General features: G+C 53.4%; 2 protein-coding genes across 2 annotated transcripts in view; both read right to left on the bottom strand.

Moving 5' to 3' along the window:
• Positions 1-110: 110 nt before the first annotated feature.
• BOLA3 (bolA family member 3) lies at positions 111-1,295 on the bottom strand. The gene is made up of 4 exons (XM_035345008.1): positions 1,160-1,295; positions 932-1,055; positions 681-769; positions 111-285 (listed from the first exon to the last, which is right to left on the bottom strand). Exons 1-4 carry the CDS (start codon positions 1,193-1,195, stop codon positions 220-222), a joined length of 315 nt encoding a protein of 104 aa, XP_035200899.1. The 5' UTR covers positions 1,196-1,295; the 3' UTR covers positions 111-219.
• Positions 1,296-5,906: 4,611 nt separating this feature from the next.
• TET3 (tet methylcytosine dioxygenase 3) overlaps positions 5,907-20,457 on the bottom strand; it is a 23,611-nt gene continuing 9,060 nt past the window's right edge. The window contains 10 exon segments of the mRNA XM_035345316.1: positions 5,907-8,987; positions 9,385-9,721; positions 10,256-10,393; positions 10,512-10,601; positions 11,080-11,230; positions 11,411-11,619; positions 12,224-12,317; positions 12,660-12,750; positions 15,621-16,101; positions 16,104-17,636. Of these exon segments, the coding sequence (XP_035201207.1) occupies positions 7,225-8,987; positions 9,385-9,721; positions 10,256-10,393; positions 10,512-10,601; positions 11,080-11,230; positions 11,411-11,619; positions 12,224-12,317; positions 12,660-12,750; positions 15,621-16,101; positions 16,104-17,591 (4,842 nt within the window). The 5' untranslated portion in view covers positions 17,592-17,636 and the 3' untranslated portion in view covers positions 5,907-7,224.

The raw sequence follows: 20,457 nt of genomic DNA, 5'->3' as shown, positions 1-20,457 counted from the left end.
CCAGTTGAAAACAAACAACCCTAAGGCACATTTTCCCTTGCAGGGAGTCCCCCTGTCTGGTAGCTGCAGCAGCATCCTGCTTCTGCCCCCCAGTTCTGGCTGGTCCAGAGCCTCTTCACACACACAGCCTCCAGCATCTTTATTGACTGGGTCGATCTCCGGCAGCTGCACAAGTCCCCTCCCATTCCCCCCCTTCCCACCACAGAGCTCAGCCCAGCATCAGGGCTTGGGGGTGGAGGTGAAGATGCGCAGTCCATGCATGCTCTTGATCTCTTCACTCAGTGCCTGCAAGAGACAAACACAAATACTAAGTCCCACTGCAATGTGAAAGTGGGTGGCTTTAAATCAAGTATTAAGTGCTAAAGTGGAGCTCCTAATTAAGTGCTGTATGCATGTAGTGCTAAAGTGCAAATGCAGCATGTGTTGTGTCAACTGCAAGTGCTGCGCATGCAAGCAGACTGCGTGCAGCGCTGCAGCACACACATGCAAGCAGGATGCAAAACTAAGCAGTGACAGAACATGAGTGCCAAATGCTGCACGCCCATGCTGTGTAAACGTGGTGCCACAGGAGCGTGCACACGCCAGCTGCTGCTGTGTGCATGCCAATGCTTGGCTGCGCGCAGGTGTGCATCTCCAGTGCCGTGCATCAGCTGTTGCAGCCCGCGGCTCGCCACCCTCACCTGGTTAACCATCTGGTGCTGCTGCACCGTCCGCTTCTCCCTGAACTCCTCCGACTCGATGTGGATCTCGTACATGGCACCGCATCCTCCTGCAAGGAAGCGCAGCCCCGCGGTGCGGCCCCCGGCAGAGCGCTGCCGCCGCCCGCCCGGCCAGGAAGCCCCCGGCACCGCCGCGGTCCGGGCCAGGCTCAGCCCCGCCGTGACGGAGCGCACGGCACAGTGCGAGGGGTTAGGGGGAGCTTGTGGTTTACCGGAGATGTCCACCACCCTGATGGCGGAGGCGCGGGGGAACTTCTCCCGCAGGACGCGGGTCACTCGGGCCTCGCCGTCCGTCTGGGAGGTGAAGCTTCGCCAGGGACCGCACCGCAGAACGAGCTGGGGCGGGGGAGGGGGCGCAAAACGAACGAGCTGTGACACCGCTCCGCGGGGCCGGCGGCGCCGCTCCCCGCCGCACGGCCCGGGGCGGGCGGGACACTCACCGGCCCGCGGAGCCGCAGCCCCGCCGCAGCGGCCATCTTGGGCCCGTGGCGGCCTCGGGGACGGGCGGGGGAGGGCTCGTCACAAGGCCGCGCCGCGTCTCTGCTGCCTCGTTTCGCCCCCTGCCGGCCTGGAGGACCCCGGAGACGCCGCGGCCTGGCGGCAGCCCCGGACCCGTTGTACCGCCCCCCCCATCGCGGGGATCTCGGCTTGTCCGCGCCCCCGGGCCCCTTCCCGTGCCCTGCCTGAACATCCACTCATCCCCCCGCCACCCCCCGCATACCCAGCCCCGACCTTCCCACCCAAACCGAAGAGAGCGTCAAACCCCCACCATGGCACAGCCCGCCCCCCCCCCCCGCTCCCCACAGCCACGACCCCTTCTTGTCCCCCCCAAGCGACACCCCCTCCCCCCCACCCCAAGGGCCCCTCATCCACACCTCACCGCCAAGCAGACATGAACAGAATGGCCAAGTTTGAGTGCAAAAAATAAATATAAAATTTATTAAAACACCCACAATATTTTAAAGATATCAGGAATAATACATTTCGCAGCCTGGTTGGCTGCATGTAACTTAGAATAAAATACAAATTAAAAAAAAAAAAAAAAAAAAAAAAAAAAAAAGGTTAAGGGGGGGGAGGCTACATATATGGAATTCTTAGGCATCCTAAAAATAAATTTACCAAAACACTGGAGGTGAGGGGAAAAAATAGGGCATTGAGAAACAAAACAAAAACCACACACAAAAAAAAAAAGGAAAGAGGGAAAAAGAGGGAAAATTATACAAAATAAAATTATCAGCATAAATTTACTGTCCTAGAAGTATCTACAGTTTAATACACATTAATCCTATTGCCTTGAGACATGGGAAAATCTACCGTTCCTCGATCCGCCCTGGAAAAACTTCATTTCAAGTAACCACAGTCCCGAGCCGACCAAGAAATCTTCAAGTGTGAGTCCCTGGGAGCCACAAGGACTTTGCGCGGTGCCCCCCCCACCCCCCTGCCTGCCACCGTCCCACCTCCCTCATCAGCTCTCCAAAAGCCGAACAAAATGTCAAAAAAAAAAAAAAAAGAAACAAAACAAAAACAAAGCAATCAAACAAAAATAATAATAATAAAAAACCACCTCCAATCAAATCCCGAGCACTGAACCCAAGCAAATGTTGTTTTCTTTTTCCTTTTATTACCTATTCACTGCGCTGCAGTGCAAAACCCACTGCCAAAATGCTTCCAGGATAAAACGAGGCTGAAACTATGGCAGTTTGTAATCCCTGAAGGATGCAAAAATGAGGAAAAGCCTGGGCGGAAAGGTATAACAAAAGGGAAAAAAAAAAAAAAAAAAAAAAAAAGGGAACAAACACCACTGCAAAAGGATCCCTGATTTTGGAAAGATTTGCCCCAGTTTCACTTGCCTTTGCTGCCACGGCGCGCTGCAGGGTGTGTGTGGGGTTGAGGTATTTGCCTTGGTTTTGGGGCGTGGGGGAGCTGCTGCTCCCCCCCACTCACAGGAACCCAAAGGAAAAAAGTAGCACCAATGAAACCCAACAAAATGCAAAGGGAAAAAAGGGAAAATAAAGAGATGGGAAAGTGTAAAGCCCAGCTGTTCCCTTGCCATGGCTCCCCCGTAAAAAAACCCCTGTTGTTTGAGGGAGGGAAATGAGCTGCAAGGGATGGGGAGGTGCTGGGCACCGTGTCAGGGTACTGTGCCAGGGTATGCTCTCATCCAGTGTTGTGCAGTGCCCATGCACAGTGCACATATGTGACGTGACCAAGCGCCATACATGTGCACTGTGTCTGTGCACCAGGTGCAAGCACCACGTTCAAGCACTGTGCCCGAGCACTGTGCCTGTGTGCCAGGACCAAGCACCATGTCCGTGCTCAGTGGGCAAGCACCATGTCCAAGCACTGTGCCTGAGCATCGTGCCTGAGCACCATGTACATGCATGGTGGGCAAACAACAAGTCTAAGCACCATGCCCAAGCACCATGTCCATAATGCCGGGGCACCATGTTCAAGCACTGAGTCAGCTAACTATGGGCAAGCACTGTGTCTGAGCAACTGTTCCTGAGCACCATGTCCACACGCTGTGCCCAAACACCATGTCTGTTTACAACATCCATGTATCCTGTTCAAGCACCATGTCTGTGGACCTGTGAGCAGTGCCTGAGCACCATGGCCATACCCTGTGCCCAAGCACTGTCTGAGCACTATGCCCATGCCCTGTGTGCACACAACACACCCATAGACCAGGCTGTGCACCCTGTCTGCACATGGTGCCCACGTACCATGTCTGAACATACAGCTAAGCACCGTGGCTGAGCACCATGTTCGCACACCCTGACCGAGCACCAAGTCCACGCACTATGCCTGAGCACTGCAGCTGAGCACCGTGGCTAAGCACTATGTTCACACACCCTGGATGAGCACCAGGTCTGTGCACCATGTCTGAGTACCAAGCCCACAGACCATGGTGAAGCACCATGTTCACATGCCCTGACTGAGCACCACAGTCAAGCACCATGGTCACATATTGTGGCTGAGCACCAAGTCCATGCACCCTGCCTGAGCACCAAGTCCACACACCGTGTCTGAGAATCAAACCCGAGCACCATGACCAAGCACAATGTTCACACACCCTGGCTGAGCACCATGTCCCTGGTGCACGGCTGAGCAAAGTGCCCGAGCACCACATCCACGTACTGTGGTTGAATAACACATCAGAAAACTGCACCTGCACCTGCCTGCCCTCTTGCTGGCTCCCTAGCCCTGTACTGCAGGAGAATGAAGCCATGGCAAGCAAAGGTGCCTCCAACACTTCTGCAGGGCACCGATCTCTGCATAAAAACAACACACTCTCGTCACTCTCTGAGTTGTCGCTCCAGAAAAGTAAACTTCCTTCTCCACGACACTGCTTTTTTTCTTGGTTCTCCAGTTTGATATATACATTAGTAGCACCACAGCAAGATGGAATCAGGCAGAAGCATGATACAGTTTGTTAAAACACCATAGCACCATTTTAATTAGAAGATTTCATTTAATAAAAAATATGCCTTAAAGAGCCCACAAAGCATATTCCAGTATTAAAAGGAAAAGTCAGCAATTGAGGCACCTCAGGGATTCTGGTTTCTTTCTCCTTCCTGAGCCTCGTCCTGAGAGCGCCAAGAGGGGGAGCTGCCCCCCGGAAACGCCCCCTGTCCCCCACAGACAGCTCTGCAGTCTGAGGTGAAGCATCATGGCGTGAAACGCAGAAGTGGGTGGAAGGAGCCCACTGGGCTCCCCGTGTCAAAATCTGCCCCGTGTTTCCATTGTGGGTGTTCTAGCACCAGTGTGGCTGCAACCTGCTGCAAAGTGTTCCCCACCGCCACCCCCACCCCAGCCCCAAAGCAATTAAAATGCTGCCCCCAGCAAGTCCCACCACCCACCACGCGCCAGTATGTCCCCTTAATGCTTCAACCCCCATGGCTTTTGCGCGGGTGGGACAAGCGTGAATGCTAGTGCTGGTACGGATAAAGAAAAAGATTTCACTTAAAACAGACTCTCAGCAGCAAGGGATAAAGAGCTGTGCATAGTTTTCTAGTTTTCATATAAGAAGTCTGAAGCATGCTAATTTTCAATGACTGAGATTTGAGGTAGGTTATACATATGTAGTGTAAAAACATGAGACTGCAGCACTTCTCGCTCCCAACCCACGCACAGCTGCCGCTGCCATGGTCCCCCCTCCCCCCCCAAGTTTGGACCAGTTTGAGCCTCCCTTTGAGGCAGGGAGGGAGACGCCATGCTGGAGTGAGCCCCCCAAACCAGAAACCTCCAAGGAAGCAGGACTTAGACAGGTTGTATGGACTGAAACATTCTCCAAACACACCCCTTTCTCCCAAACACCGCAAATTTCTCGCTAACGTCATCTATGTGAAGCTTTCAAGGCACCCCTGCGACAACCTACAATGTGGAAGTCAGACGAGACCTGGGCGAAACAAACCGAGGCCGGCACCCGAATCCGACCCCTTTTTTTGCCCTGTGAACATCACCACCACCATGCCACAGCCAAGCACCATGGTACACAGCCCCAGGACACACAAACCTGTCCATGGGCTTCCCTAAAATCTGACTTGCCATAAACTCTACAATCCTGATATGCTATTGGGTACTTAGAAGAAAAGCGATAATAGTTCATTGAGTTTCCTTGTCAAATATATGCAACTTTACAGATTACGGTTAAAAAAAAATTATGAAGGACGGACAAAGCATGTTAAATATTCTGCCAGTATTTACAGTTCTCCCACAATTATCTTGTTTAAAACATACTGCTTTCAAGTTGTTGGGAGGGGGGAGAGGGAATTTGCTTTTTTTTCAGTTTTGCTTTCATTTTTACATCTAGGTGAAAGTGCTTTTAAAAAAATTCTTTCCCTATTTACAGGTTTAAAATCAGACTACATAAATGTTCAGGCTGTTTTACCAAGATCCTGCTAATCTGTGCCAGTGCGGAAGGAACAAAGGTTATAGTAAACACAAGGTGATTTCTGCACGGTGATGGCATTGGCTTTTGCTCACTTGCTCCCCAAAAGGCACCTGAAAGTGCAAAAGCAATGACTGGGGACACACTGACATCCAGCTTCGGTCTTGGTGTGGCCCCAGCTCCTGCCACACCACCTGCCTGGAGAGCCGCGTGAGAGCCCACCTGCCCCAGCACAGCTTTGGGAGACAGAGGCAGGCGAAAAGCCTCAAGTGAGATTGTTTGAAAAGCACCACGTGGTTGTTGTTGGTTTTTTGTTGCTGTTTTTTTGTTCTGTTTTGTTTGTTTGTTTTGAGGGAAGAACGGTGATCCATAGGAAGGAGAGATGATGGCACCTGGGGAGAGAATAGTGCCATGCTCAAGCAGTGCTTGCAACCAAGCTGGCTCACTCAGAGAGGCCACTTGCATGCACAATGAGACTGGCACGTTTGGAGAGTCAAGTCTTGGATTCACTCTTCCCAGAGCCGATCGCATGGAGAAAGTCCCCCAGAGACTGAAAGCACCAGACTTTAGCAACAGTGATGTACAGAGAGCAACACTAGCTATTCACAGTTCTTTTTTTTTTTTTTTTTGTTTTGTTTTTTTTTGTTTGTTTGTTTGTTTTGCTTTGTTTTTGTTTTTTGTTTGTTTTTTATTCCAATTGGCTCCTTGGAGGTGCAGCTACCGCTGAGCTGCACATCTTCTCCTTGGGGCCACTGGCAAAGGAGCCCCCAGATCCTTTGCCCCATAAGTGTAGCTCCCCAGGAGCAGCGTCCTCACCTCGGTGCTCTGAGCCCAGAGGTGTCCTGAAGTCTCCAGTGCCAGAAAAAGCGCCATCCTGGCAGAGCCAAGCTCGCCAGCAGCAAAAAGCCAAACGTGAGCACACCATTCCAGGACGTACTGCCTGTGAGTGGGCCTCCAGTACGTGTAAGAACTCCTCGAGTTGCAAAATAAGTATTGCAGGTCCTTGGAAAAAATAAAAAATCAGATGTTCAGTGTGTCCAGCTGATGTTAAAGCACATGTTTCCAGGTGACTCTAAGATGCAATCCCTACTAGTCTCCATGCGTGGGTACTGGAGAGATTCACCTCTTGCTTTGTTAGCTGGTTTGGTGTTTGGGTTGTTTCCTGGGTATTTTTTTGTTGTTTGTTTGTTTGCTTCTTTTTTGAATATCACCTTTGTCGTTGTTAGAGTAAAACAAAAAAAATCCAATAAATATGTTTTAAGTGGAATTAAAAACTTCTCCTTTGTAAAAGGACGCTATAAACTTCTCTCTCCATTCTTGCAGTGCACAAGGATAGATTAAAAAAACACAGAGATATAAATATTAGATTACCAAAAAATGCCAAAGAGCATTGTTCCTTTGTTTTTTCCCTACTCCTCACAAAGTGCAGCTTTCCAATGGCTTGCACCCGAGTTGGTTTCATTTTTTCCAAGCATGTGTTGGGTTTATTTTGCTTTTTTGTGTTTATTTTTTTTTCTTCTCCCCCATGCCTGAGGAGAAAGCACCACAAAGCAACACCGGTGCTCCAGTGCTGCTGACTTTGAGGTAAGATGGGCTGTGGCAGCTGCCTCCGCCTCAGATCCAGCGGCTGTAGGGGCCTGTCACCTTGGTGTAGGCATAGGAGGACACAGTGATGGCGGAGTTGGTGGGGATAGCCACCGCCTGCCGCGTGGGGACCAAGTCCCTCCTCTCCTTGCTGGGTGCCTCGGCTGCCAATGCACCACCCCACTTGCGCTTTTTGGTGAAGGCCTTGGCGTCCTGCTGGAGACCGAGGCGTGCAGCCTCCTCCTGCCGGGCGCGGGCGCGCTCAGCCAGCTGCTTCATCTTGGCCTCCCACAGTGCCAAGCCATGGTTGGGCTGGTTCAAGTTCTTGTGTTGGTAGAAAACCAGGGAGATACGGGTGGGATGGCATCGATTGGGCTTCTTCAGCGGAGTGGTGGCGTGCAGCTCACGGCGGGCGCATTCAATGAGGATGGAGCCATGGGCAGGCGCCACAGCCACACCGCCAATGTTCTCATCCAGGAAGTTGTGTTCACTGTCTGACCACTCCTCCTCCTCTTCCTCTTCTTCCTCCTCTTCCTCCTCCTTCACCACCTTCTCTGGCAGCTCCTCAATGCCTTCCTCCAGGCCAAAAGGATCCCATGGCTTCTCCCGTCGGGACCCCACTGCACCCTTCTCACGCACTGCCGCCTCCCACACCTTTTCAGGCAGCCCTGGAATGGGCGCCGGTGTCCTCTGCTCCTCCACCTTGGCTGAGCCCCATGGTTCCTCAGGGAAGCTGGGCAGCCCTGGCAGAGCCGAGCTGAAGCCCAGCGGCCCCAGCTCCCAGCCCTTGTCCCGCAGGGTTGGGGTGCCTGCACTTGCCAGCACTGCCTCGCCCAGCTTGCAGGGGCTCCATGGTTTTGGTAGTAAGCTAGAGCCACACGCTGCTGCTGCTTCTCCTGACAGGACATCGGGCCACTGCTTCTCTGGCAGCGGCAAGCGCACAGCAGCATCAAAGGCGCTCAGCTTCTCTCGTCCACCCGAGCCTGCGGGGCTGGTGCCTGGCACCAGGCTGCTCCATGAGCTCTCTGCTGTACTAGTCCTCTCGGGAGAAGATGCACCTTGGGATGCTTTGTATGGGCTCCAGTGTTGCTCTGGGCCCCTGCCACATGCTGGCACAGAGACGGCTGGTAGGGCCAGGCCAGTGCCAGGTACAGCCGCTGCTGCACTGGGAAGGGGCTCAATGCTGGGTGGGGGGTCCAAGGGCTCCTGCTTGATGGCCCTGCTGCCAAAACAGTTCTGTGCAAATGGCGGTGCCTCCTCTGAGCCCGTGCTAGTCCTGTGCACCCCAGCCACTGCCTTCTGCTGGCTGGCATACCGGCTGGCCCGCTCATAGGTGCGCTGGTGATGGTTTTTGCTCCGGACACTGTGTGGGATGGGCTCAGGGAAATCTGTGTTCCCGTAGGTGTGGTTGAGATTCTCCTGCAATGCCTGGATGTTGGGCTTCTTCTCGTAGGTGTTGTTCACCCAGCTCTCACTCCTCTCGGTTGCCCCATAATTCAGAAACTGTGAGGGGAACACGTGGTTGCTGGAAAAACCGTAATACCCAAAGGAAGGAAGCGTGAACTTTGAGTGAAACCCATTCACAGAAGGCAGATTGGGCTGTGCATAGTAGGAATGGTAAGAGTAAACACTGTTCATGCTGTAAGGGTCGGAAGGCCGGCAGCTCCCCAGCACCGAGTAGCTCTCCACCACTGCATTGCCGTTGTACTTGAAAGCGTTGTAATGGCTCTGTGGCTCCACCTTGATGGAAGGTTTCAGTGGCTGTGGGGGGATCCCACTTTTCAACGCCATACCTGCGGGCACAGCACACACTGTGACCAGCTGGCCAAGAAGGCCATCAGCAGGGACCAAGGACCCCAGGCCCCAAAAAAATCAGTCATTCTCAAAAATCCAACACCAATGGGCTTGCTGGCCAAGCACAGAGCTCAGCTGCAACTAGCATCACTCACTGTGCTGGCAGCAATTCATACCCATGAGCTGAGCTGCAGCAAGAGTGCAGGTACCCCAAAAGCCATGGTGCAAATGCAGGCACCACAGTATTAGCCAGTAATGCCAACTTGCACTCAGTGCCACTCATGCAACCTCTGGCCCAAGAAAGCCCCCAACCACTACCCCCCAGAAGCCACAGGGGAACATCCCCTCACATGCTTTCTGGACAGGCCCGTAGGACCTCAGCTCTGTTCCCATTACCTGCATTCTGTTGGAGTGTGGGAAGTTCTAGCGCTTCCTGCTTGATCTTCTCTGGTGTCATTAGCTTCTCTTTCTGCAGCTTCTTCTTCTCTGCGGCAGCTTTCTTTGCTTCCAGCTGCCTCTGCCGACAGGACTTGGCAGGTTCAGGTAGCTTGCGGACCTCACGGGGGAAAGATGTGAGCACCTGGATGGCCCCACTGCCCACCTTCGCATTTTGGTTCTCCTCGCTGCCAAACTCGTCTGTGCTGGACATCTTGTAAAGGGGGAGGACGTGCAGCTGTTCATCTTCAGGGATCTTCCCTACCACACGATTGTCTTCTTTTGTCAGCGTGCAGACCTGGGGGGAGCATAGGGTGCCATGAGTGTCCAGGACTGCCAAACCCTTGAGATACTAATGAATGCAGCCCAAGGGGGACAAGGGCAAAATGCTCTCCTCAACACAAATCCATACCAGCCTGACGGCTTCCCAGGCTTCCACTGATGCACGCCCCCCCAAGCCCACACCACTCCCCAGATGTTGATTGGAAACCTCCCATGGGGTTTGGGTCAGACATGAGCAAACACACCGTTCTGATTAGTGTTTTGATTTCATCTAACAGGGATAGCTTCAGCACCCCACAGATGTGTGTTTTCATTTGAGGGTCCTTTCTGCTTTCTTAAGCAATTCCAGCATCAAAAAGGACATTGTTCCATGAGTACAAACACCAAGGACCAGCCACCAGAGTCATGCAGGTAGGAAGGGCCGTGACAGAGGTTCAGATTATCTCCACTCCAAAGCGCTCCCTTCGGGGTCCAGATGGATGTCAAGCAGCTCAAAAAGGCAGCAATGAATGGGGAACCATCCCGAAAACCAATGACAGTGCCTGCTTACCACTGTGCAGCCGTTGTAGAGGTTATGCTGATCTTTGTGAGCATGAGCACAGAAGTCCATGCATGCTGTCACCCCTGAAAACGGCCTCCCCTCCTTCAAGCCCAACCGGCAATCTATTGCGACATCCTCATTGGTAACCTAGAGGAAGAAGGAGAGGGCTCCAGTTGCCTGAAATCTGTGTACCACCACCCCACTCCTGTTTCTGCTGACTGACAGGTTGTGGAGACCACAAGAGCATGAGTAAGTGGCCAGATACCTGGTTTTGGTAGGCCTGTGGTGCCAGCCTTTTGTAAAGTGGAGCAACCTCAGTGGCCAAATCCTGAAAGCTTTTCCGGAGCAGCTCTTCCTACAATAGGGAAGAGAAAGCATTGATGCACAGGAGGACATCACTCCAGGGTTTCAGCAGTGGGGATGCAATTAGGGGTGGAGCCCCTGCACACCACCTTGTGTCCAACTCTTTCTGCTATGTCTGCCATCATGCAAAGAGCACAACCCAAATTTCTGGTGACATCTTGGCTATTCAACCTCCAACTAAAGTCTCTTGTGCTTTTGCTTGCTCAGCCCAAGAGCCCTCTGACGTCTTCCTAGGGTTTCTAGAGAGACCCCATTTGTGTCACCCTGTAACAGCTCTTGGCAGCAAAGTCCTGGGACATCAGCGAGAGCCTTACCAGGTCAGATTGACTTTCTTTTCCCCACCATTTCATCAAAAATACCACAAGGTACCCTGTTTTCATGCTCTCTCCTCTCCAAATTTGGAGCCAGGGTTAAAAGCAACCCGCTCTCCCTACCCTCCACTACTGCATCACTCTGCCTGTGTCACCTACCTCTTTGGGATTGTCCCCCACCAGCCTGAATTTCCGCGGAGTTTTGCTTCGGGCATATTTGCAGCCATTAAAATACATGCTCCAAGAGCAGCCAAAGGAGAAGGAAGCGCCACAGGTGTTGGGGTCCTTGCCTTGGCACGCACAAGTCCGGCTGCAGGAGGGACATTGAGAAGGAGTGTCAGCTGCTGGCACAGTGAGAGTAACCCATTCTGGGGATGCAACACGAGTCTGGGTGGAGTGTAGGCAGTTCCTCCACTGGTTTTAGAAATACGGAAGGGACACCTTCACCGCCATTCCACCCACTTCCCCAAGCCAGCATGGTGGCACTTACTCATCGTTCAAGCCGCAGCGACGGCTGGTGGGGTTGCCATACTTGGTGAGAGTGTCAGTGAGCTCCTGGTATAGCGTGTCACCCAGAGTGCGGGGAATGCCCTCCCAGGCCAGGATCAAGATGATGATTACAGCATTCTGACAGTGGTGGCCAGCCCGGTGACGCACCAAGCACAGCAGCTTCTCCTCTTGGTTGTGTCTCCGGATCACCTGGAAAATAGCCAGGCCAGATTGCCCTAAGAGGAAATGTTTCCCAGGAAGGGGCAAGAAGGCCCCCAGAAGTGGGTGTCGGCTACCTTTGTATCATCCCTCACTGATTTGGGCAGCAGAGCTGTGAGTGCTCCCATGGTTACATCCTTCCCCATGGGTTTTGGGGTGCCAGGGGGACACGCTGCCAGCCTGACCCTGAGCACATGCCATTTGGTAGATGCCACTGGGCAAGTATGGGAAGCCCTGCAGAGTTTTCCTGGGGGTGGCTGCAGCTTTTCCTTTCTCTTTGGCTGCTGCAGCTTGAGCATCTTGCCCTGGCCTCCCATGGCCACCACCGGGGGAACGTCCTTGTCCCCAGGCAGAGAGGGGACAGAAAGGGAGAAACAGTGACTGTGGTGATAGGACAAGTAGTAATGGCTTTAAAAAACTCTTTTTTTTTTTTTTTTTTTACACAGTCCCCCAGACATGGATTTGATTTAGTGGCACTGATGAAGTGTGACGCGCAGGCCCAGGGGCCCCTAATACAGCATTAAGTGGTGTCATCCAGGCACCCCCTTCTGCTACACTGGTGCCTTGAGGAGGCCTGGGGGCCATAGGCACTCACCCACTTGGCGATGGGGCAGCCCCGGGAGCTCTTCCCCTCCTTCCCAGTGTAGATGACCTTCTCAATGCGGATGGCCTTGCCCTTCTCACCATACCTGCCAGGGAGACACACATTAGCTGCACACACCCTGGTGAGGACCAAGAGGCACTCACAGGGCCGCATGCAACCTCACAGGTCCTGCTCACCCCCATGCAATCCACCGAGGGGACTCCTACCATCATGAGTACCCACATGCCTGCACAGGCTCCCACCAGCACCTACAAGCATGCACGTGACCTCATGAGGACACACGTGTGTGCCCACAGAGCCCCATGCACCTCCTCGAGCCCTCCCCTTGCCCTCAGGAAACCCCCAAAGCCCTCTCTGATGGCTCCAGGTCCAAAACATCAGAACTCCCCTTTGTCTGCAAGGGGTTGGGGTGGGACGGGGCCCTTACCGCTCCTCCATCAGCTCCCGGATGGACGCCACAGTGGGCCCTGAACCCAGGTGTGTGTAGTACGGCCCCTCATCCTTCTCCACAATTTGCTCTGCAGGAAAAGGGAGGGGGGAGGGGGAGACAGAGATTTTGGGGTTTGCATGTCCACAGGGGGCTCTGACCCCATGGATGCCATATTCACTCAGATGAAGCACTTCTGCAACAAAAATCAAGCATTTCCCCACTAAGGGAGCCTAAGCAGGCACCCTTGTTTGCAATTGCAATATATGGCATTGAGTGTTTTAGGACTGGGGAAGTTTTAGTCTGGATTTATAGCTCTTCTGCACTCCCCAAGGCAGCCCAGGATGCTGGCAAGCACTGGTGCCAAAACCTCGATACTCCTCCTCCTTATAGGTGCTTCTGCAGCAGAAGAGGAGGACAATGGTGTCCTTTTGGGGTGAAAATCACTGCAAAACCTATCTGGGGACAGCCCCAGCTACACTCCATCCCCCAGCAAGAAGCAACTTGAGCTAACGCATACAACAGCGAGGGGTGAAGCCCTGAGAGAGGCCAAAAATTACAAAAAATCCTGCATAGTTAATGGATAAACTTCTTTTTAATGAGAGAGGAGTGGGTCTCCGTTTCTGACCCTTCTTTTCAAAGCAGGCAAAGGAGCTGAGCTTTCCACCATGCAAGGTTTTCCTTGCAGCAGGGGCTGAGACACATGGGGAGGGAGGACAGGCAGGAGGGAGGTTTCATCACACACAGGAGGGCTGAAATGATGGCAGGATTTCAACAGGATCTGATTTTTGAAGCCCTATAGGGTAAACCACTTAATAGCCCAGGTGTTTCCCACCACCATGTCTCTCTCTGCTGCCCCCTGGCACGGGGGATTTGCTTGGGCCACCCGAGCATGCTGCGTTTTGAAGAGAAGTGATTAGTTGCAGCGGCCCCTTTGGAACACAAACCCTTGGACCCCTTCTGCTCACTGCCCACCTGCTCCTATGATGTTCACTCACCTGGCCCCACACACTGCAACTGGACCAGCCGGATGCTATTGAAACCACCCCAAGATAATTTTAGGGCTGAAAACTGCTGCCGCCTGCTGTCTGGATTGCCTGGAGGATGTGGGGGTGTTCTGAGTTGGCTGAGCCTGTGCAAGGCAGGAGCTGCTCATCAAGGGAGAGGCAGAAGCAAGCTCACACTTCAGAAGGATGCAGAAGGATGTTTGGGCTACAGCCTGCAAGCAACATAGCCCCAGCAGTAAACCCCCTCAGGGCTTTTAGGGCATGGAGGTGCCAGATGGGGAACTAAAGGATGCTCCAGGCAGCTGCAGCATCACAGGGGTCGGTCCCCAGAGCACAGGGATGTTCAAGCACCATCGGGTCAGATGCATCTGGCACGGCAGGCTGGGGCTGGTCTGTCTTTCCATCCCTCTGCTCTCAGCCCCATAATTTTCATTCCTGTCATGTCTAACTGGCTTGGCGCCAGGGCTAGGAGAAAGCAGGGCTCAGCTGGGCTGCAGCTGTCCAGACAGATCAATACAGGACACGCAGCGAAAGCTGATTTTATTACAGTGTCTAACAGCACAGACACCTAATAAAGCCCCAAGCCCCAACTCCTACTTAATTGCTTTCTCTCATAGCTTTTCCTTGACAAAATGGGGAAGAGATGGGAAATCCTCCCCCCGCCCCCCCTATACCTCTAAACCACACTGAAAAAGAAAAGCAACGCAAATCTTTCCTGGCAATAGAAGTAAAACTCCAAGTTAAGTTTGAGCAGCTCCAGAAAAGCCTTTCATTTGCTCAGTGTCATTTGGGCTAATTACTGCTGCCATTTACAAGCAAATAAATAAATAATCATATACCTCACTAACAAAGTGCAGCTTGTGCTTGGCCCGAGGCCACCTCTCTCAGTAGCATAGGGGCTTGGTTTTCCCACACCCACTGACCCCAAATCCTTGCCTTGCTCCTCCCATTTTAAATTTGGAGGGAGAAGATCCAGCTCCCTTTACTTGTGGAGAAAGGGACAGTGGAAGGAGATGGGCTGCAGAGACCAAGCGGGAACTCTCCAACACTTCCTGCAAAGTCTAACAAATGCCGGAAAAAAAAAAAAAAAAAAAAAAAAAAAAAAAAAAAAAAAAGAGTTTTGTGTCTTTCAACACATCCTGGCAGGGACAGCAACTGAAAGAAACAGCGTCCTGGCAACAAATATGGCCCCTAAAACAGCACAAGCCAAAAAGAGACGCTGTTACTTTGAGTAACCCGCTCCAGCTAATTCAGCTTAAAATAGCAGTAAGAACAAGGCAAGGTTCTAGGCAGGTTGGTGGTGCTGGGGCAAGCATGTGCCCCTTTATGGGATTTAGCTAAGCGACTAAGCAGAGGTAAAAACAACAATGCTTTGGTTTTGCTGCTCTTTCAGCCCGCGCCAGCACAACCAAGTCAGACACCACCACAGTAATGCCATGCTCACTTGGCTTTGGCCACCTCACCATAAAAATAAGAGAGAAGAAGAGAAAGACCAAATGTACCCCACAACCAATGCATGAGGTCCCTGCAGCCTTGCGGTTTTGCTGTAAAAACAAATTTGACACAAAGCTGCAAAGCAGTCTCAGTCCTCCCCAGTCACAGACACTCTTCGGGTTGGATGAGACCAAAATACCCATCTCCTGTTTGGGACCAAACCCAGGAGCAAATCTTGGTCCGTTTTTTTTCAAGTTTGGCCCCCAAGATATTGTCTGTGTGGGTATGTTGATCCTAGGACAAAACAGGTGGTGCAAAACAGGAGCAGGAACATGCACAAAGCCAAAAAGAGCGACATCCCCGACCCTTAACAAAAAAAAAAAACAGTTTTCCTGGCACTGTGGGATCACTCTGTTATTTATCCAGGGGAATCCCACCCTGCAAACCCCAAATCCCACTCTGGACAGCTTTAACTGTGCTTGCCATTGCCCCAAGCCCCCCAGCACAGCTGCTTGCTCACCGACACAGTCACAAGTGGGGAACTCTGCCTGTGCGCGCTTGGCTGGGGTGTCCAACAGGCTCTTGGTTGGCGTGTCCAGGTATTTCAGTGGTGACTCCAGGAAACCGCTGAGGGTTGGCGTCAGTGGCACCTCATCCTTGGTGGGTGTCCCCTCTGCCTCATCAGTGTTTTGGCTCTCCTCAGAGTAAAAGCATGTGGTCGACACCACAGTGATAGCACCAGAAGACTCAATTTTGATCTGCTTGGGGGACCGTGCAGAGAAGGTATGCTCCAAAAGCGGCCCCTTCCCTGGTGAAAGTGAAAAGCTTTTGGAGACAGGCTGGGGAGAGCTGCTAGAGGCCAAGGTGGTGGTGCTGGCAGTGGGGGGCACTTGTGAGGCTGGTGCCAGACCCCCCCCGCAGCTCAGCTGTCCCAGGAGGCTGCAGGTTGAAGTTCTCCCCAAATTCAGCCTCAAACTGCCGGATGAGCTCTTCCAGCTTGTCATCCACTACAATGGGGGCTGGTGGGGCAGACAGCGCTTCTTCTGAGCCTGACGAACTTGGTGTCGTCGGCAGGTGGCTTTGGGGGCCCCCCCCCAGGGGCACCCCTTTCCTGAGAATTGGGAGTAGTGGGCAGGGGTAGTGCAAGAGACTGCTGGAGCGGGAAGGCAGGTGGTGGTGGCTCGGTTTGCATCTCTTCAGCTGGGGGCTCAGCAGGTGCCCGAAACCCCTCCAGGCTGATTTGCCAAAGGGGCAGGAAGAGCGGCTGTGAGTCTTTCTGCTTGGGCTTCTTGATCTGTACTTGCTTGCGGGCTGGCTTTTCGGGCTGCGTTTTCTTCTTTTTCTCTTTGGCCTGCTTTTCAAAGGGTTTGGGTGGCCCAGCCAGTGCACTGGGTGCCCACCAGCCAGGCGGCCGCTCTGGGGGGGGCACAGCTAGGCTTTGCTCAAGGAAAAGGCTGCGTTTGTGATGGAGATGCTGCTGCAGGACCAGCTGCGTCTTCTTGTGCAAATTGGGCTCCTGCGGCAGTGGTGGCACACAGGGGCCGCTTGCCACATCCTTGGCAAGCACTCGTTCGGGAGGCTTCAACGCCACTGTTGCGGGGGCTTTGCCAGCCTCGGGCCGTTTGAAAGCTGCCTTGATGTAGTCAGTATTGCCCAGAAGCTGCTCCAACTCTGCCATGGGGTCTCCGGTCCCTGCCGGAGGCACTGTGCCAAAAAGTGGCTCTGGTGAGGCACCAGGCTGCATGAGGAAGCGGGGCCCTGGCTCTGGTGGGATAAGGGGCCCCGGGGGCGGTGGAGCTGGGGGTTGCCCATCACCACTGGGTTGCGGGAGCGCAGCTGAGAGCTGCGTTAGGGCTTCGATGGCAATGGCTGTTTGCAGGCTGATGTTCTTCTCCTTGGCGATGTTCAGTGCACTTTGGGAAAAGGGGAGGCCGTCCGATGGGCATGGCTCAGCGGTCTCAAGCACCGGCTGGGGAGCAATAGCACCTTTCTCAGGGGGTGGTGGGGAGGCCAGCACCGGCTCCTCGCCCAGAGCCGACTTGATCTTCTGCTCCAGCCACTCCAGGTAGTCAGGGCACTCAGGGCCATCACAGTTGCAGTTGGGGGGCTTCATGCCATGCTTGGCCAAGGCAAGGGCAGTCTTGAGGGCATGCAGGTCCTCTTCCCGTGGCATACCGTCCTGCGGTGCCAGCACCTCACTCAGCCCTCCCCTGCTCATCTCGGTGTCAAACTTCTTGTACAGCAGCGAGGGAGAGTGCAGGGGAGGCAGCCGGTAGGAGGACACAGCCTCAGCCACTGCCGAGAAGGCCACCAGGTTTCTGGCATCCTCCAGATGGGCTTTGCCAGCAGTGGCCGGCTGGCCAGACAGCCAGCTGCTCTGCTCCATCAGCGTGCTGCCCCCCACCTCTGGCTGGCCCCCATTTTCCAGGCTGAGCCTATTGCCCTCATTCAGCTTTCTTTCTTCGACATAGTTAATCAGCCCTTCTTCCATTTGGCCTCTTCTGGGGCCATCAACTGGGTTGCCCCCCAAACCTGTCTGAGAATGGGGAGAGTGGAGAGGTGTAAGCACCCCTTGCAACAGTCAACATGCGCCCAATTTTCCCCTTCCACCCCTGCAACTTTTGTCTTTCATCCATTTTACCACAGAGCCCCACAGCCTGAAATGCAGCCACTTCTTTACACCCCCCACGCACCCTTCCCAGCCCCATGCCACCCACGTCTCCCACCACCCGACACCCAGTTTCAAAATTGCTCATGGGATGTTTCAGTATTTCCACCCTCTGCAGAGTGTGTGATGAGACAGGGTGTATGGGAGGGCGTCCCGCTCCCAGCTCTGTTTTCAGGATGTCCAGCCCTGCTGATGCATTCCTTGGGACTCCCTTCACAGCACCATGGGATCGTGGGGCTTTACCTCACTTTACCCACTCCTTACAGTGGGGATGAAGCTGTTGCAAAGCATTTTGCTCTGCTTGCATCTAGACGGAGCAAAGACCATCAGGCTCAGGATGAGCTCCTTCACCCCGTGCAAATGTAGCACTGAGCATTGGATAAGGTCACTGCAGCTCCAGGGCTCAGCAATGAAGTTAGCAATGGGGCACTGAGCCTGAGTACTGCTGAAGGATGATGCATCATGGAGAGAAGGCTGGGGGGAACTGGGCCAATGTGTGAAGCTAATATCCTGTCTGGGAGCATTCCACCTGGAGAAGCCATCCTCCGCCACAGAAAGAAGCCACCAAGTTGTCTATGCCAGTGGCAGGGGCAGCATGGGGATGATTTCACCTCAAATAACCCAAACCCATGTCAGCATAGCTGGCCAGACCCCAGCAACATGGAGCAACAGCACCAGCATCCAGAAAACCATCCTTGTGCTGCCTGTCAGAGATGCCCACCCTGAGACAAACTAGCCACATCCAGGGAGTCCATCTTCCTGGTGCCAGGGCTCACACATCCTTATTAAGACCCTACAAGGGCTTTGCAAGAAGCAGGGAGGCATTTCTGCCCTCGGTGGCTTCTGCCCCCTCAGTTAATGCCAGGGTGGACTGGGTGCAGTACATTTAACAGTTTGCTGGTAACAGGAAAGCTTCCTGAAAGTTTAAAATACAGCAAAGCTCACTAGGTAAAAAAAATGGACAAACTAAGCCAAGGCAGAATTTCTTGCCTCCAGCACTGGCTCCACAAGAAGAACCTAGAGCCCTGATGCTCCAGGAGACCCCAGAGTACAGCTCTGGCATGTGAACAAGCTGTCAGTGGTGAGGAGCTTCATTTAACCCTTCCAATGCCAGCCCTGCAGCTTTCACATGAGCAGTCTACAGGGAGAGATGAAGAGCAACATGTGTGCGTAAGCATGGCTGGTTTCGACACAGATAAGAACACTGCTGACTGCAGCAAAACTAAGGAACAACCACTCCCTGCACGATTCAAAACTTTGCTGCCCCAAAAATCCCCCCCAGGGAGAAAACCTGGGGGGGGCAAAACTCACAGGCAGCACAAATCAGCACAGTGTGGGTGCAAATTGGTGCTGCCCCTCTCTTGGCATGGGGCATACCCCCATGCTGCCACTGCTTTCAAGGGGCTCTAGTGCCATCTCCTTGCTGGTGATGGGGACTTGGAGCCACAAGCAAAGGGACCGGTCCATCAGGTCAGGGAGCAAATGCATTGCTGCTCATTTGCAGGGTGGGGACATGCTGCCTCCACACCCCGTGCCAAGTAACATGGTATGAGGAAGACACAGCCTTGTCCGTCCTTCCCACACTGCCGCCCCAGCCAAGGTTTTTCCCAAGCAGTATACAGTGGCAGGGAGAAAATGTTATGAAACCCCCTCAAAGCGGGAACGCTCATGCCCTGAAGCGTCCCTGGTGACGCCAGCCCGCAGAAATGGTGTAAAACCTGTTTAGCTCTGGGCGTGGAGCAAACGTTGGTCCCAAGGGTTTTCTGGGGGTACCAGGTGGATGTGGGCACGGGAAGCCCCAGAAAACTGCTGGGGACACTTCTAATGCACCCCAAATGTGGATGTCCCTGAAGCTACTGTCCCCAGCCATGCACTACATCCATCACTACATCAGTGAGCGAAGGAACCAGCCTTGGGGTAAACCTCCCAAGGCATCAGGGCCAGCCACAAAGAGAGATAAGGAGCTTCCCCACCCTGCCTGGATCCCCAGACTTTGCCAAGTCCTCCTCTATAACTGGTTTCACAGGGAAGCCTTGTCTCAAACCTGCCCTCATCCAGATGGAGCTTCAGAATCTTTTCCCCCTGCATCCATCCCTCAGGCATCACCTCCACCTGCCCCAAAGTTGGAAGGATGCTCATACCCCTTGGTGTAAACACCACAGCAAAGCCACTGGGTCAGGATGGGACTGCAGCTTGGGCTGCCCTTACACTGTCTCTGCCACCACACTGCTCCATCCAATAAATTAGGTTCTTGAATCAGACTGGGGATGCAGGAAAAAAGTTAATCCTGCAAATGCATGGCAAAATCCATCCTGTCAGCACTGAGCCAGTGCTGCATCCTGTGGTGCTCCCAAAGGGTTAATCCACAAGCTGCCACCATCCCCAAATCCATGGGGAAAAAATACATTTTTTTTCCTGGCTCTCCCACATGGCTCCTTTTGTTCCCAGCGCCACCAGGGTGGAGGGCAAGCACAGTGGGAGCTGCATTTATGGCCCCGTGGGATTTTCATCCTGAAAACCAACAACAACAACCCAGCCCCAACTCACTCCAGCAGCATACAAGGAAATCCATCCATTAATCAGTGCTGTTTGCACCTATTCCTCCGCCACACTGCCCTCTTCCCCACAGAAAGCAATGCCTGCCCAAACCTCCATCCGCCTGCCCCAGGAAATAATAAAAGCTTATGGG

Source organism: Oxyura jamaicensis, chromosome 22, assembly GCF_011077185.1.
Source record: "Oxyura jamaicensis isolate SHBP4307 breed ruddy duck chromosome 22, BPBGC_Ojam_1.0, whole genome shotgun sequence".
Taxonomy (NCBI): Eukaryota; Metazoa; Chordata; class Aves; order Anseriformes; family Anatidae; genus Oxyura; species Oxyura jamaicensis.
Note: the sequence above shows the minus strand (reverse complement) of the source record. Positions and strands in the feature narration are given on the sequence as shown.

Coding starts and splice junctions, on each gene's coding strand:
- BOLA3 (XM_035345008.1), bottom strand. CDS start 1,195: ATGGCCGCTGCGGCGGGGCTGCGGCTCCGCGGGCCG. Junction 770..931: donor CAGGGTGGTGGACATCTCCG/GTAAACCACAAG, acceptor GCTTCCTTGCAG/GAGGATGCGGTGCCATGTAC. Junction 286..680: donor AGCACCAGATGGTTAACCAG/GTGAGGGTGGCG, acceptor TGTCTCTTGCAG/GCACTGAGTGAAGAGATCAA.